At 42.3% G+C, this 14,276-nt stretch overlaps 1 protein-coding gene and 1 long non-coding RNA gene across 4 annotated transcripts in view; one reads left to right on the plus strand and one right to left on the minus strand.

Annotated features, from left to right (window-relative positions):
• LOC139410989 (two pore channel protein 1-like) overlaps positions 1–8,795 on the minus strand; it is a 28,326-nt gene extending 19,531 nt beyond the window's left edge. The window contains exons 1-2 of one of the 3 annotated variants that reach the window (XM_071156747.1): positions 8,095–8,795; positions 1,341–1,477 (exon numbers count right to left, since the gene is read on the minus strand). In XM_071156747.1, the coding sequence (XP_071012848.1) occupies positions 1,341–1,477; positions 8,095–8,188 (231 nt within the window). In that variant the 5' untranslated portion in view covers positions 8,189–8,795. Of the gene's footprint in view, positions 1–1,340; positions 1,478–1,706; positions 3,469–8,094 lie in introns of those variants that run through there. The other 2 variants (XM_071156745.1, XM_071156748.1) reach the window with 2 other exon arrangements.
• Positions 3,981–11,726, plus strand: LOC139410990 (uncharacterized). The gene is made up of 3 exons (XR_011634553.1): positions 3,981–4,112; positions 8,129–8,218; positions 11,615–11,726. It is a non-coding gene; the product is annotated as an uncharacterized lncRNA (long non-coding RNA).
• The last annotated feature ends 2,550 nt before the right edge of the window (positions 11,727–14,276 follow it).

Consider the following 14,276-nt stretch of genomic DNA (forward strand, 5'->3'; position numbering starts at 1 on the left):
TTTATATCAAGTTAATTAAATCAATGGCCACGCCCACGTGAGCATAGACATTACGTCAGCATCATGGACTGCCTTTTTCTCAGAAGTTTATAAAACCCACTCCTGACTAAATGTACATTTGACCAGAAAATATGGAGCTGACGCTACATGTTGAAATGGTTAAGAACTACAACGCCATAGGCCACGGAGACCATACAGATGTAGTTTTGCCTACACGGTTGGAAATGGTTAAGCTCTGAGACTATCAATCACTACAGAATAAGAGTAAATCCTAGACGTATAATTACTAGTCTGCAGCTGGAAATGACGTAAGTCTAGTATGAGAATACCGACAACCGCGGAAACATCTTTACTATGCAACGACCATCTGTAGGCCTGACGTATCCATTACAACAGACACTATCCAGAGCCGCAGAGAAAGCTACAACCACAAAGGACATTGTGTTTTCTGGAGAAGTTAACCAGACTCTGATGAACTGACTCTCCAGCAGATGGACAGGTGATTACAACAGAGAAGACAACAACATACGGGTGTAAATATATACATTGCAATTATTCTCGAATGAGCGGCCGTTCATGTGCAAAGGATTAGCATTTCAATTAATATTATAATTATCAACTGTGTGGAGTGAATCCATTTTGTCTTTCCCGCTCTTTCTCAGTCTCTACCCCTTTGTCTAACAAGCTGTCATATCGGCTTCGTCCGCTAGGGACTTTTTATTTGTGTCATGTAGTAACCCAAATATCTACTCTTTGTTTGTTATATATTTCTGTAATTATTTAGTTAGTTAGTAAATAAATAATTTAGCCAATTTGTATATCACTGATTCATCATTTAGGCTAAGGTTCGTGCAGATATTCAAGGGTTTGTGACGTTCAGTAATGAGAACTGATGAGGTAATAATAATTCATTAATAAGCGACTGTTTTGATAAGATATGAAAATATCTGAAGAGTCGATTCGGGAAATAGAGACTCTAAACATTTTCCCGTGGTGCCCCGACTTCCTAGTTAATTAAAGATGACCTGATTAGCTAAATCACATAATAATAATTACACATAGAGAATTGATTTGATAAAATAACAGTCTTCACATTTAATGGTAGTCATAGACACGACAGTACACAAAAGGTTTAGCACACAAACTCACATGATCTACCTGTCACAAGATGCTGATGTGTCCCACCATAGCTAGGCTTTCTTACAGTCAGCTTACAACTCATAACATTACAATGTAGCTTATCATTACCATCTAACTTTTAAAGAAAATACCAAGCAGACAGTAATATAGTCTAGCTAGCCAACATGCCAAAATGGCTGTGTGTGTGTGTGTGTGTGTACCTGTAGATAGATGGCTGCTTCCTGGTAGTTAATCTCCCAGCTTTGTTGAAGTGAGGCAATGTGTGAACTGTAGTTTGGTGGTGGCCCCGGTGTTGGTATCACCTGGTTATTCACTATGTCATACCCCCCTCCTCCATCTACACAGAAGAAACAACCACAACTTTATTAATTCGTTAATACAAAATAATTAAAGAGCCTCCAAAACCTGACAGATATATTTAGTAATTTCCTATACTATTACGGAGCTAATACACACTAGAGTAGACAAACTGGTGGGACGGCTTCAACAGCACTGTATCCTGCATGTTCACAACATATCCTACACGCAAGCACACACACAACACACCCACACATACCCACACATACCCACGCTATCTAGCTGTAGCTCGGTGCAGAATGAGGAGATGAGGACCGGACTCTCCTCCAGGGTCAACTCTACACTGTTGTCATGGATACCAGGAGTCTCCGTCTGCACTGCCGAACACTCCATGGCTCTGCTAGCTACCAGTGGTCCAGGAGTTTGAGTGTGTTTGGGTGTCGGGACGTGGTCCACTAAAGCAGTGTGTGTGTCATTCACAGTTCACAGGTCCAGCGTCCTCGCGCCTCCAGGGACACGCACGGGCTAACATTCCACTGCACATGGACACACGTCAGAGAGACAATGTAAAAACAGATCCCCCACAGGGATCCCCAGACAGAGGTTCACCACAGCTCAGAGTTCCAGACACGCGCAGAGTAGGTGGTTCACCCTGTGTTCTTAGAGACAGGTATGTCCTCTGTCCCAGGAACAAACAAACCATTAAATGAAAAACAAATGTTGCTGGAGCGTCCGATGACAACTGGTGGACAGATGAACCATCCAGAGTGTCTCTCTTCAGTCAAAGGGCTAGGGTAGGATCCCACAGCCTCTGTCAGCAGCCTACCTCAGCCTGGGAGACTGGGGAGTCCAGAATGCACAGTCACACTCTCTGGAGTTACAACTTCTCTTACCCTCTTTCGCTTCTCTTAACCTCGTTTTCCCTTCCTCTCTCCCTCTCTGGGCTCCTCCCTCTCTCCGCTCAGTGCAGTTTCACCTTTGAACTCAGTTCTGCTCTCTGTGCACATGGCTCACTTTTATAACCGACAACGCTGCTCTTCACTGATGTTAGATTGAGGAGTGTCCTTCAAGTTATAGGCAGGAAGTGTGGTCACCTCCTGATGGTGAGAGACACCAGACTGAGAATGAAGAAGGTCCTGATTAGATCCGTGCGATGTCTGGAGCAGGCTGTCTGGAGCAGGCTGAGGAAAATCTAAACTACCGTCTTAAACTTACCCTAAGTACTTACAATATGACTTCAGTCTCTGACACAACGATATAAATAATCCTTCAAATCAACCCAACCCATATTTGAATCCAACTTGAAGTCATGCTTACTAAAGATAATATACAACCAGCTAACCATTGACTCTAAAAAATCAAAAAAAAATCAATATTTTTATTTTTAAATCTTCATAAAACCAAGCAGTAATGTCTCCTAATCTCTTTAGGAATTACAGACAGACATCTGTGATCACTGGATCTGAGTGCCAAGTAGGCAGGAGTCATCGATATTATGCCAGCCAGCTGTCAGCCAGTCGGATCCTGCACACCGAAGCCAATTCAGGTACTGTGACAGTAGCGTGTTCTGAGCTCAGTCTGCTGCTGTGTAGGGATCAAACTCCAGTTGAGTGATAATAATCCTGGTGAGGCTCCTGTTCTCTCAGGCCTCTGGCTACGTGGTGATAATGAAGTGGCCTAGTATCTGCTGTTGTCCTAATAGCACTGTATCTGTGGGTAAAGTCCCAGCCACTCGTTTGTTTTTCAGAACAATAAAACATTCAGAGCTCCCGTCAACAACGCACTGAGGTCAGGCCCCGTGCCTGCCTGTGGCTCCACAGGCCCATACAAACACACACAGGGCAGTCCTGATCAGTCCTCTGGGCTAAGAGGAAAATAGTACAGAAATCCTCTCTTTCCTCCACAGTGGCTTCTCCATATAGGCTAAATCACAAGAACAAAGCCAGCAGCTGGATCATGTCCTGTCGTGAGCCGGAGCCTGAGTGACGGTCTGCTCAAGGCTGTGTGTTTTAGAGCAGGCCTCCTTTTACTGTGTCCTGCTCTCTACTGCCTGTGGAACAATCTTCTCCTCCCAGGCCTCAGGGTAGTCAGACCTCCTCCCACTCCAGATATCCTGGAAAAACACCAGTCCTTTTCCTGTCCACTTCCAGAGGAGCTCTCTCACACACACACACACACGCACACACACACACACACACACACACACACACACACACACACACACACAGAACCAGAGAGGCCCGGGGGGCCCTAGAGAGGGAGACACACACACACTGCCCTGCGTGCGCTGTGGGTGGGTGGGTGGAGGGGGGGAGCGCGGGGCGGGCGGGGCACACACAGAAGTATCTGCCTTTGCTGATGCTGCTGTTTCCAGTGTGTATGTGAGAGGCAGTCTGCAATGTGTGTGTGTGTGTGTGTGTGTGTGTGTGTGTGTGTGTGTGTGTGTGTGTGAGGTACAAAGGCTACAGGATTACTGAAGAGGAGACGCACACAAACACGATCTCTGGGTCAGGGGGACACATCTCTCTTCTAATTTAAAGCGACAGAGGAGCAAGCCAGCTCTGCGTTTATCTGCTCTGATGACAATCAGCAGAACCTCCCAAACTACTGTACCCTCAAACTGTACCGCCATCAGCCAAAACCTAACCTCAGCTTGCAGAGGAGCTGCCTCTCTGGTGAGTGTCCTAGAAGGGGTTATGATATTTTATCTTCAAATAATTTACAGTCGCTGTTCAAGTAGATGCCTTTGGATGTACTCTTTGGTTCATGGTCGTTGCATATGATTTCCATCACTTTCTTACTGCACACCTTTATATATGAATGAATCCTTTCATACATGTTTGCCCATGGTAATAGTGGTCAGAAAGAGATTTTGCTCAAAGTACACCCATTTTGCATACCCCGCCCTACCATGAGACATCCATGTCTTCATCACTGAAAAAGATAAACGTTTGAGTTTGAATTCATTTGAAAGCTTACAAACAGGGTTGTCAAACAATTTGATAATTTCTTCAAAATGTTTCTATTTTATAGCCAATTACTTAAAAACACGTAAACTCAGATTGTTCTTATTTTCACATGTTAGATCATCTGAGGTGTTTTTGTTGTGCCCTTATCGGTTGAGACACAGCATATTCTTAAATACAGGGTGGGTGTCAATTTAATCATAGAAAAATAATTCATAAAATGGACCTATCCCATTTGAGTAATTTTGCAGACGCTCTTATCCACAACAACTCACAGGAGCAATTAGGGTTAAGTGCCTTGCTCAAGGGCAAACAGATTTTTCAGTCGGCTTGGGGATTCAAACCAGCGACCTTTCAGTTACTGGCCCAATGCTCTTAACTGCTGGGCTACCTGCCATCCCTTCAGACCACTGCAATTTAGCTGGTACACCATTGAAAATGAATTGAAATTTTTATTTCCATTTACTACTAGAAAGATGGCCGATCGGTCAACCCACCGTCGAATGACAAATTGAATGGGAATGCCTATTCTATTATCTATACAGTGCATTCGGAAATTATTCAGACCCCTTGACTTTTTCCACATTTTGTTGGATCGGTCAGTTTGGATGGGGAGCGTCGCTGCACAGCTATTTTTCAGGCCTCTCCAGAGATGTTCGATCGGGTTCAAGTCCGGGCTCTGGCTGGGCTACTCTGGGACATTCAGAGACTTGTCCCAAAGCAACTCCTGCATTGTCTTGGCTGTGTGCTTATTGTACTGTTGGAAGGTGAACCTTCACCCCAGTCTGAGGTCCTGAGTGCTCTGGAGCAGGTTTTCATCAAGGATCTCTCTGTACTCTGGTCCGTTCATCTTTGCCTCAACCCTGACTAGTTTCCCAGTCCCTGCCGCTGAAAAACAGCCCCACAGCATGATGCTGCCACCACGCTTCACCGTAGGGATGGATGGTGCCAGGTTTCCTACAGATGTGACGCTTGGCATTCAGGCCAAATAGTTCAATCTTAGTTTCATCAGACCAGAAAATCTTGTTTGTCATGGTCTGAGAGTCATTTAGGTGCCTTTTGGCAAACTCCAAGTGGGCTGTCATGTGCCTTTTACTGAGGAGTGGCTTCCATCTGGCCACTCTACCATAAAGGCCTGATTGGGGGAGTGTTGCAAAGATGGTTGTCCTTCTGGAAGGTTCTCCCATCTTGGCGGTTCCAAACTACTACCATTTAAAAATGATGGAGGCCGCTGTGTTCTTGGGGACTTTCAATGCTTCAGAAATGTTTTGGTACCCTTCCCCAGATCTATGCCTTTGCACAACCCTGTCGCGGCCCTCTACGGACAATTCCTTCTCTGACATGCACTGTCAACTGTGGGACCTTATACAGACAGTTGTGTGCCTTTCGAAATCATGTCCAATCAATTGAATTTACCACAGGTGGACACCAATGAAGTTGTAGAAACATATCAAGGATAATCAATGGAAACAGGATGCACTTGAGCTCAATTTTGAGTCTCATGGCAAAGGATATGAATACTTAGGTAAATACGGTGTCTGTTTTTTATTTTTAATACATTTGCAAACATTTCTAAAAACCTGTTTTCGCTTTGTCATTACGGGGTACTGTGTGTAGATTGATGAGGACATTATTATAATCTTTTAAAATCTATTTTAGAATAATGCTATAACGTAACTTAATTTGGAAAAGGGGAAGGGGTCTGAATACTTTCCAAATGCACTGTATTTCTATAATAAAAATAAATTACATTTCAATCGTGCTTTTCATAATCTCAAAGCGATTCAAAAGCAAAAAACAAACAAGCATCATCTTGAGTAGCCTAGCTACTGTATAGCAGCGGCAGGTAGCCTAGTGGTTAGAGCATTGGACTAGTAATCGGAAGATTGCTAGATCGAAACCCCGAGCTGACAAGGTAAATGGCACTGTTCCTAGGCCATCATTGTAAATAAGAATTTGTTCTTAACTGACTTGCCTAGTTAAATAAAGGTTGAAAAAAAATAGTTAGGTCAACCAATACAGAATCATGAGTAGCCTAGCTACTGTATAGTTAGGTCAACCAATAATAGATGCCAAGTTGTTGAGTGCATGCATCCTCCAAAGATGGAGGGACAGTTCATGGCTTGACCAGAGGAAGGTGCTCAGGGAGATGGTTGATGAAGATGGAGTCTGGTGTTGATCTTGTAGAGGGCTACTCTGGGAACCAGCCTGAGTTGTGTAGCTACTGGACTTCTCTTCCTTCACAATGCATGGCACCCACTTGGGTGATGACTCAGCAGCTAAGGGAGGCAGGAAGCTCACCACACACAGTTCAGAGTACAAGCCAGTCATCCTCACTACAACCCCTTTGCTTCAGAACTGCATCTCCCATTCCTCTCAAGCTTCAATTTATGTTTTCAAAAGATCAGCAACCAGGTGAAAAAAAAAAAAGCTGGTACAGTACTGTCTCCAGATGCATCATTTGGAAAAAAAATAAAAAATAAGCCAAGCCAAAAAGAGTTGACCTGCCAGTCAAAAACAAAACAGCTGATAAAAAAAAACACTATTAAAAAGACTTACAAATAATTAAATATGTTCATATTTACAGGAGCTCTCTGCTTAGGCTGCTACTAGGGCGCCATGGCAAATGTAGTACTTGTGAACTCAGAACACATATGATTTCAATAGGTATGACACATATGATTCCAAGCTTCCTGCCATCCAGGACCTCTATACCAGGCGGTGTCAGAAGAAGACCCTAAAAATTGTCAAAGACCCCAGCCACCCTAATCGTAGACTGTTCTCGGCAAGCTGTACCAGAGCGCCAAGTCTAGGTCCAAGAGGCTTCTAAACAGCTTCTACTAGCCATAAGACTCCTGAACATCTAATCAAATGGCTCCCCAGACTATTTGCATTGCCCCCCCCACACCTCTTTTACACAGCTGCTACTCTGTTGTCATCATCTATGCATAGTCACTATAACAACTCTACCTACATGACTGTACTGGTACCCCCCTGTATATAGTCTCGCTATTGTTATTTTACTGCTGTTCTTTATTTACTTGTTACTTTTATTTCTTGTCCGTTTTTTTGTTAACTGCATTGTTGGTTAGGGGCTCGTAAATAAGCATTTCACTATAAGGTCTACTACACCTGTTGTATTCGGCGCATGTGACTAATACAAATTTGATTTGATCATCAACCAACAACCCCCAAACAGGACAGGTCACCAAAACAATAAGGCTCTGAACAGTTCATAGTTGTTCCGTATAATCGGATTTAAAAAATATATTTAACTAGGCAAGTCAGTTAAGAACAAATTATTATTTACAATGACGGTCTAGGAACAGTGGGTTAACTGTCTTGTTCAGGGGCAGAACGACAGATATATATATACCTTGTCAGCTCGGGGATTCGATCTAACCACTAGGCTACCTGCTGCCCAATCTATGCTGAACATTATAAATAATAGAATAGAATTAGTAGACTGAAGCTAAGCGCCTAGCAAGTAAGCTAATGATCATTATTATGAGACAAGAAAAGTTCAAACAGATGACAAAAGACAAGTCCTAAAAATGACGATGGCCATTATGAATATGCTGTGCTAAATGCAATTAGATTTGTCACGGGTTGCAACCACCTTTGAAATATAACGTTTGCTAGCTGGGTCAGCTAGCAACGCAGTAAAATGTGGATGTCAACAAAAACTTACTCTCGTCTCCCCTCTCTGTCTCCTCGCTCAACAGACCGCTGGTAGCATCATCCCAGGTCAGGATGAGGGGCACGTCGTCATCGGTACCCTCCATTCTCCCGGACTGGCAAGATGAAATCCACAGGTAAAAGCAACGTAGTACCCCCCAAACTAGCTAGCTAGCGTTTTTAGCTGATAATTCCTGCTAGCTAGACTAGCCCTTAGCTACTGGCTAATGCTATGGTCAAAACATAAACGACATAGCTAGCATAACGACGCATCGTGCTAGCTAGATGACATTAGCTACCTCTTGCTACCTGGATAACTAGCTAACTTTCCACGTGACTCCACTAAACTAAGAGTGCTCGAAAAGCACCCGATAAACGAGCTTATCTTCATTAACAGTCGTCTATTAGTCAAATGGCTAGATACTGCTGCTTGATTTATCCCGAGTTGACATCTGTCATTGACCAGTAAACTATGCTATTCTAACTCATCGATGTCCAGTCCATCAGCATTAACTGCCTACAAAAATATTTGCTAGCGGAAAGACTGAGAATAGTTTTGTAAACCATGACTCATAAGCATTTTGTTGGTACCACCATCAACTAAGGTTTGTATCCAAAGTCGAAATAAATATGAGATATTTTCAAATAACGGTATCTCCATCCAAATAGAGCCCCACATTGAAGGTGTCATAATACCCATAAAACCTAGCGGTCAAACAGGGAAATGGTTCCAATCGTTTTTCACCCATTCATTTTTTTCAATAGGGAATTTTAGAAACGTTTTGATTACCTTATAAATCTCTCTCGAACAAGGTGACTTTTATCAATATATTCAGCTCTCCTATTCGAAAATGCTAAATAGCATCAAAGTAGACATCATGTAAGACTACAAATCCCTGCAAGCTCCTGCATGTCATCTATAGTTACACCTTTGCTAACAGGTATTGTGTCAATATAAAACTTGCACAAGTCAGTTCAAAGAATTGTCAATTTAAATACATTTACCAAATGTATTCATTACTAAATGTAGCTAACATTAGATAGTTAATCCATGATTCTTACATTTGCCTCGATTCAACAGTCTCGTCCAGATCATCATGGCATTTATAGTTCTTTATGATAGCTACATTAGCAGCTAATCAGTGTTTCATTTTTGTGGGGTAAATACAGACAATTATATTGATAAAATTCACCTTGTCCTTGAGAGATTTACACAGTTATCAAAACATCATGCCAGGGTAACCCTACATGAAACACAGCCCTTATTTGAAGTATTTCTAAAATCCTCTATGGGAAAATGTAATGGTGGAAAAATGATTGGAACCATTGCTGTGTTTGACCGCTATGTTTTATGGGTATTATGACTCATACTGTGGCACTCAATAGCTTGCACAGTAGGCTGTACAATTCACTTTACATTTTACTACAACGCCACTGACGACCAGCAGTCCTTGTTTTTCAAAATGAGAGTTGTGGCTTGAAATTCAAAAGTTTATCCATCAGACTGGCTGCCATAAGCCTGACTTTAATAATAATGTTTTTTTGTTGTTACCCTAATTGAATATATACAGTGGGGCAAAAAAGTATTTAGTCAGCCACCAATTGTGCAAGTTCTCCCACTTAAAAAGATGAGAGGCCTGTAATTTTCAACTATGACAGACAAAATGAGGAAAAAAATCCAGAAAATCACATTGTAGGATTTGTAATGAATTTATTTGCAAATTATGGTGGAAAATAAGTATTTGGTCACCTACAAACAAGCAAGATTTCTGGCTCTCAGAGACCTGTAACTTCTTCTTTAAGAGGCTCCTCTGTCCTCCACTCGTTACCTGAATACTAATTGAGTGCATGTAAACTTCTGACCCACTGGGAATGTGATGAAAGAAATAAAAGCTTAAATAAATAATTCTCTCTACTATTATTTTGACATTTCACATTTTTTAAATAAAGTGGTGATCCTAACTGTCCTAAGACAGGGCATTTTTACTAGGATTAAATGTCAGGAATTGTGAAAAACAGAGTTTAAATGTACTTGGCTAAGGTGTATGTAAACTTCCTAATTGAAGTTTACACTCAATTAGTATTTGGTAGCATTGCCTTTAAATTGTTTAACTTTAGTCAAACGTTTCAAGTAGCCTTCCACAAGCTTCCGACAATAAGTTGGGTAAATTTTGTCCCATTTCTCCTGACAGCAGGTGTAACTTAGTCAGGTTTGTAGGCCTCCTTGATTGCACATGCTTTTCGGTTCTGCCCACACATCTTCTATGGGATTGAGGTCAGGGCTTTGTGATGGCCACTCCAATACCTTGACTTTGTTGACCTTAAGCCATTTTGCCACAACTTTGGAAGTATGCTTCGGGGTCATTGTCCATTTGAAAAACCCATTTGCGACCAAGCTTTAACTTCCTGACTGACTGATTGCTTCAATATATCCACATCATTTTCTTTCCTCATGATGCAATCTATTTTGTGAAGTGCACCAGTCCCTCCTGCAGCAAACCCACAACATGATGCTGTCACCCCCGTGCTTCATGGTTGGGATGATGTTCTTCGGCTTGCAAGCCTCCCACTTTTTCCTCCAAACATAACGATGGTCATTATGGCCAAACAGTTCTATTTTTGTTTCATCAGACCAGAGGACAATTCTCCAAAAAGTACGATCTTTGTCCCCATGTGCAGTTGCAAACCATAGTCTGGCTTTTTTATGGTGGTTTTGGAGCAGTGGCTTCTTCCTTGCTGAGCGGCCTTTCAGGTTATGTCGATATAGGACTCGTTTACCTGTGGATATAGATACTTTTGTACCTGTTTCCTCCAGCATCTTCACAAGGTCCTTTGCTGTTGTTCTGGGATTGATTTGCACTTTCGCACCAAGGTATGTTCATCTCTAGGAGACAGAACGTGTCTCCTTCCTGAGCGGTATGACGGCTGCTTGGTCCCATGGTGTTTATACTTGCGTACTATTGTTTGTACAGATGAACATGGTACCTTCCGGCTTTTGTAAATTACTCCCAAGGATGAACCAGACTTGTGGAGGTCTACAATTTGTTTTCTGAGGTCTTGGCTGATTTCTTTTGATTTTCCCATGATGTCAAGCAAAGAGGCACTGAGTTTGAAGGTAGGCTTTGAAATACATCCACAGATACACCTCCAATTGACTCAAATGATGTCAAATAGCCTATCAGAAGCTTCTAACGCGCTGACATCATTTTCTGGAATTTTCCAAGCTGTTTAAAGGCACAGTCATCTTTGTGTATGTACACTTCTGGCCCACTGGAATTGTGATACAGTGAATTATAAGTGAAATAATCTGTCTGTAAACAGTTGTTGGAAAAATTACTTGTGTCTTGAACAAAGATGTCCTAACCGACTTGCTAAAACGATAGTTTGTTAACAAGAAATTTGTGGAGTGGTTGAAAAACGAGTTTTAATGTTTCCAACCTAAGTGTAATTAAACTTCCGACTTCAACTGTATATATACATTTAATGTTGATATTGTGAACCTATGTTTTATTTTTTTTTACCTCCTGTTTCAGGAAGTGATGTCACTGAGTACCCCCCATTTATATAACCTTTCACCTCCACCTGGGGTATGGATGCCTGATGAAGACCCAAGGGTTGAAATCTTATAATAAAATCACCTGGGAGCATGAGCAGCAGTGTGCAGCATTTTCCTTTTTATTTGTCATGTAATACAACTATCTAATGAGCCTAAATAACATGATCATGACCATTATTTACTACCCCCCCCCCCCCCCCACCTCTTAGTAACTGTGTTGTAAAACCTTGTCCCTTCAGTAAGTATTCATACCATTTGACTTATACCAAATGTAGTAGTTTTACAGCCTGAATCCAAAAAGGATTAATGAGGGGCTGCTGGAGTTGCAGGGGGTATTGTTAGAGAAACTGATGACCAGCCCGGCTGAGGAATGTGAAAGAACATGCTACATGCAGGTGTCGCCTCGCCATGACACGTTCGTCGTTGGGAGAAAGAGAGGAGGACCAAGGTGCAGCGTGGTAAGTATTCATTATGCCTTTTAATGAAAATGAATACTCCAACAAAACAACAAAAATTGTAAACGAGAATGACACGAAACGAAACAGTCCTGTCTGGTGACATACTCAAAGACAGAAAATAATCACCCACGAAACACAATAGAAAACAGGCTACCTAAATATGGTTTTCAATCAGGGACAACGATTGACAGCTGCCTCTGATTGAGAACCATGCCAGGCCAAACACAGAAATAGCAAATCATAGAAAAACTAATATAGACAACTCACCCAACTCACGCCCTGACCATACTAAAACAAAGACATTACAAAAGAACTAAGGTCAGAACGTGACAATGGAGCTGGTTGCAACACTGGAGACGGAGGTCGCTGCCGCCATCGAAGACAGATGCAAAGGTGCCGATATATACAGTTATCATTATACTACTGTTGTTATTACACCAGAGTTTAGTCCTTGAAATATTTAACCCATTCTCCAACCACTGAAACACACTTTTCAAAGTGGTGAGATGACCAGACCAAGTAGACGAATGAATCACCACATCGTCAAGGTAAGCAGTACAATTTGGCACATCCACGAACACAATGTTAACTAGACGCTGAAAAGTAGCAGGTGCATTACACATTACAAAGGGCATCACAGTGTATTGTACAAAGTTATCTGGCATAACGAAAGCCAAGATGTCTGAAGCTCGAGAGGTCAGAGGCACCTGCCAATAACCTTTTAGCAAATCTAACTTACTAACTTAAGCAGCAGAGCCAATTCTATCAATGCAGTCATCTAAGCGAGGTAGAGGAAAAGGATCAGACTTTGTAACGGCATTTACGCGACGATAGTCTGTACATAAGCGGGACCATCAGGCTTAGGAACAAGAATACACGGAGTACTCTAGGAGCTGTTACTGGGTTTTGCCATGTCATTCTGTAATAAATAAGCTACCTCACTTTTCAGTACCTCTTTTCTTTGCATTAACCTGGTACGGATGCTGACATATAGGAGGAGCGTTCCCCACATCCACGTCATGTTCCAAGATGGACGTGCAACTTGGAACGTCCTGAAACACATTGAGAAAACTATCAATAGGATAAGATCATTAGTTTGATCGTTGTCCAAATGTTCCATTTGAGAGGATAACTTTTTCAGCATCTCTGAATTACATAAGCGTTCATACTGCTGTAACATATGGCGTAACTCCAAACCGTCCTCCTTATCCTCCTCTAGGTCCCAGCCAGGCTTTAGCACCACCGCAGCCACACTGGAGACGGCGGGCTGGCCCGGCTTACCTGAGGAACTGTTGGGAGAATCACGCACATAATATGCTTTTAGCATGTTAACATGACACACACGGGAAGAACGCCTTCGATCTGGGATCTTTATCACATAATTGGTGTCACTGAGTTTCTTTTCCACAAGATATGGCCCAGAAAAACGTGCCGACAGAGATGAGCCAGGGATTAAAAACAAAACTAAAACTTGATCCCCTGGTGCAAAAGAACATGCCTTTTTGTCATAATGAAACTTCATGCGTTTTTGAGACGAGGAGAGAGACTTTTGGGCTAACACACATGCGGCGTGCAGTCTCTCCCGCATCTTACTGACATAATCCAAACAAAATACTGGGTGTAGGAGATAAGATATGCTCCTTCAAAACTTTTAGCAGACCCAGTGGGGTGTGTCCAAACACAAGGTCAGCATAGCGTAGCCTAGTGGTTAGAGCATTGGACTAGTAACCGCAAGGTTGTAAGTTCAAACCCCCCAGCTGACAAGGTACAAATCTGTCGTTCTGCCCCTGAACAGGCAGTTAACCCACTGTTCCTAGGCCGACATTGAAAATAAGAATTTGTTCTTAACTGACTTGCCTAGTTAAATAAAGGTAAAATAAAAATACTTGCGTAGCATCGCCTTCAGCGTCTGATACCAGCGTTCGAGAGCCCCTTGACTCTCTGGATGATACGGACTGAAGACCTGATGGGAAATACACATTTGAGAACAGTTGACATAAAGTTGGATCCCTGATCAGTTTGGATTACTTTAGGGAGTCTAAACGTAGAGAAGAACTTCACTAGTGCCTTCACCACAGTCTTAGCCGTTATAGTACGGAGAGGAATAGCCTCTGGGTATCGAGTAGCACTGCACATTATTGTTAGTAAGAACTGGTTACCTGACCTGGTTTTCGGCAACAG

This window comes from Oncorhynchus clarkii, chromosome 6 (genome assembly GCF_045791955.1).
Source record: "Oncorhynchus clarkii lewisi isolate Uvic-CL-2024 chromosome 6, UVic_Ocla_1.0, whole genome shotgun sequence".
In the NCBI taxonomy this organism is placed as follows: Eukaryota; Metazoa; Chordata; class Actinopteri; order Salmoniformes; family Salmonidae; genus Oncorhynchus; species Oncorhynchus clarkii.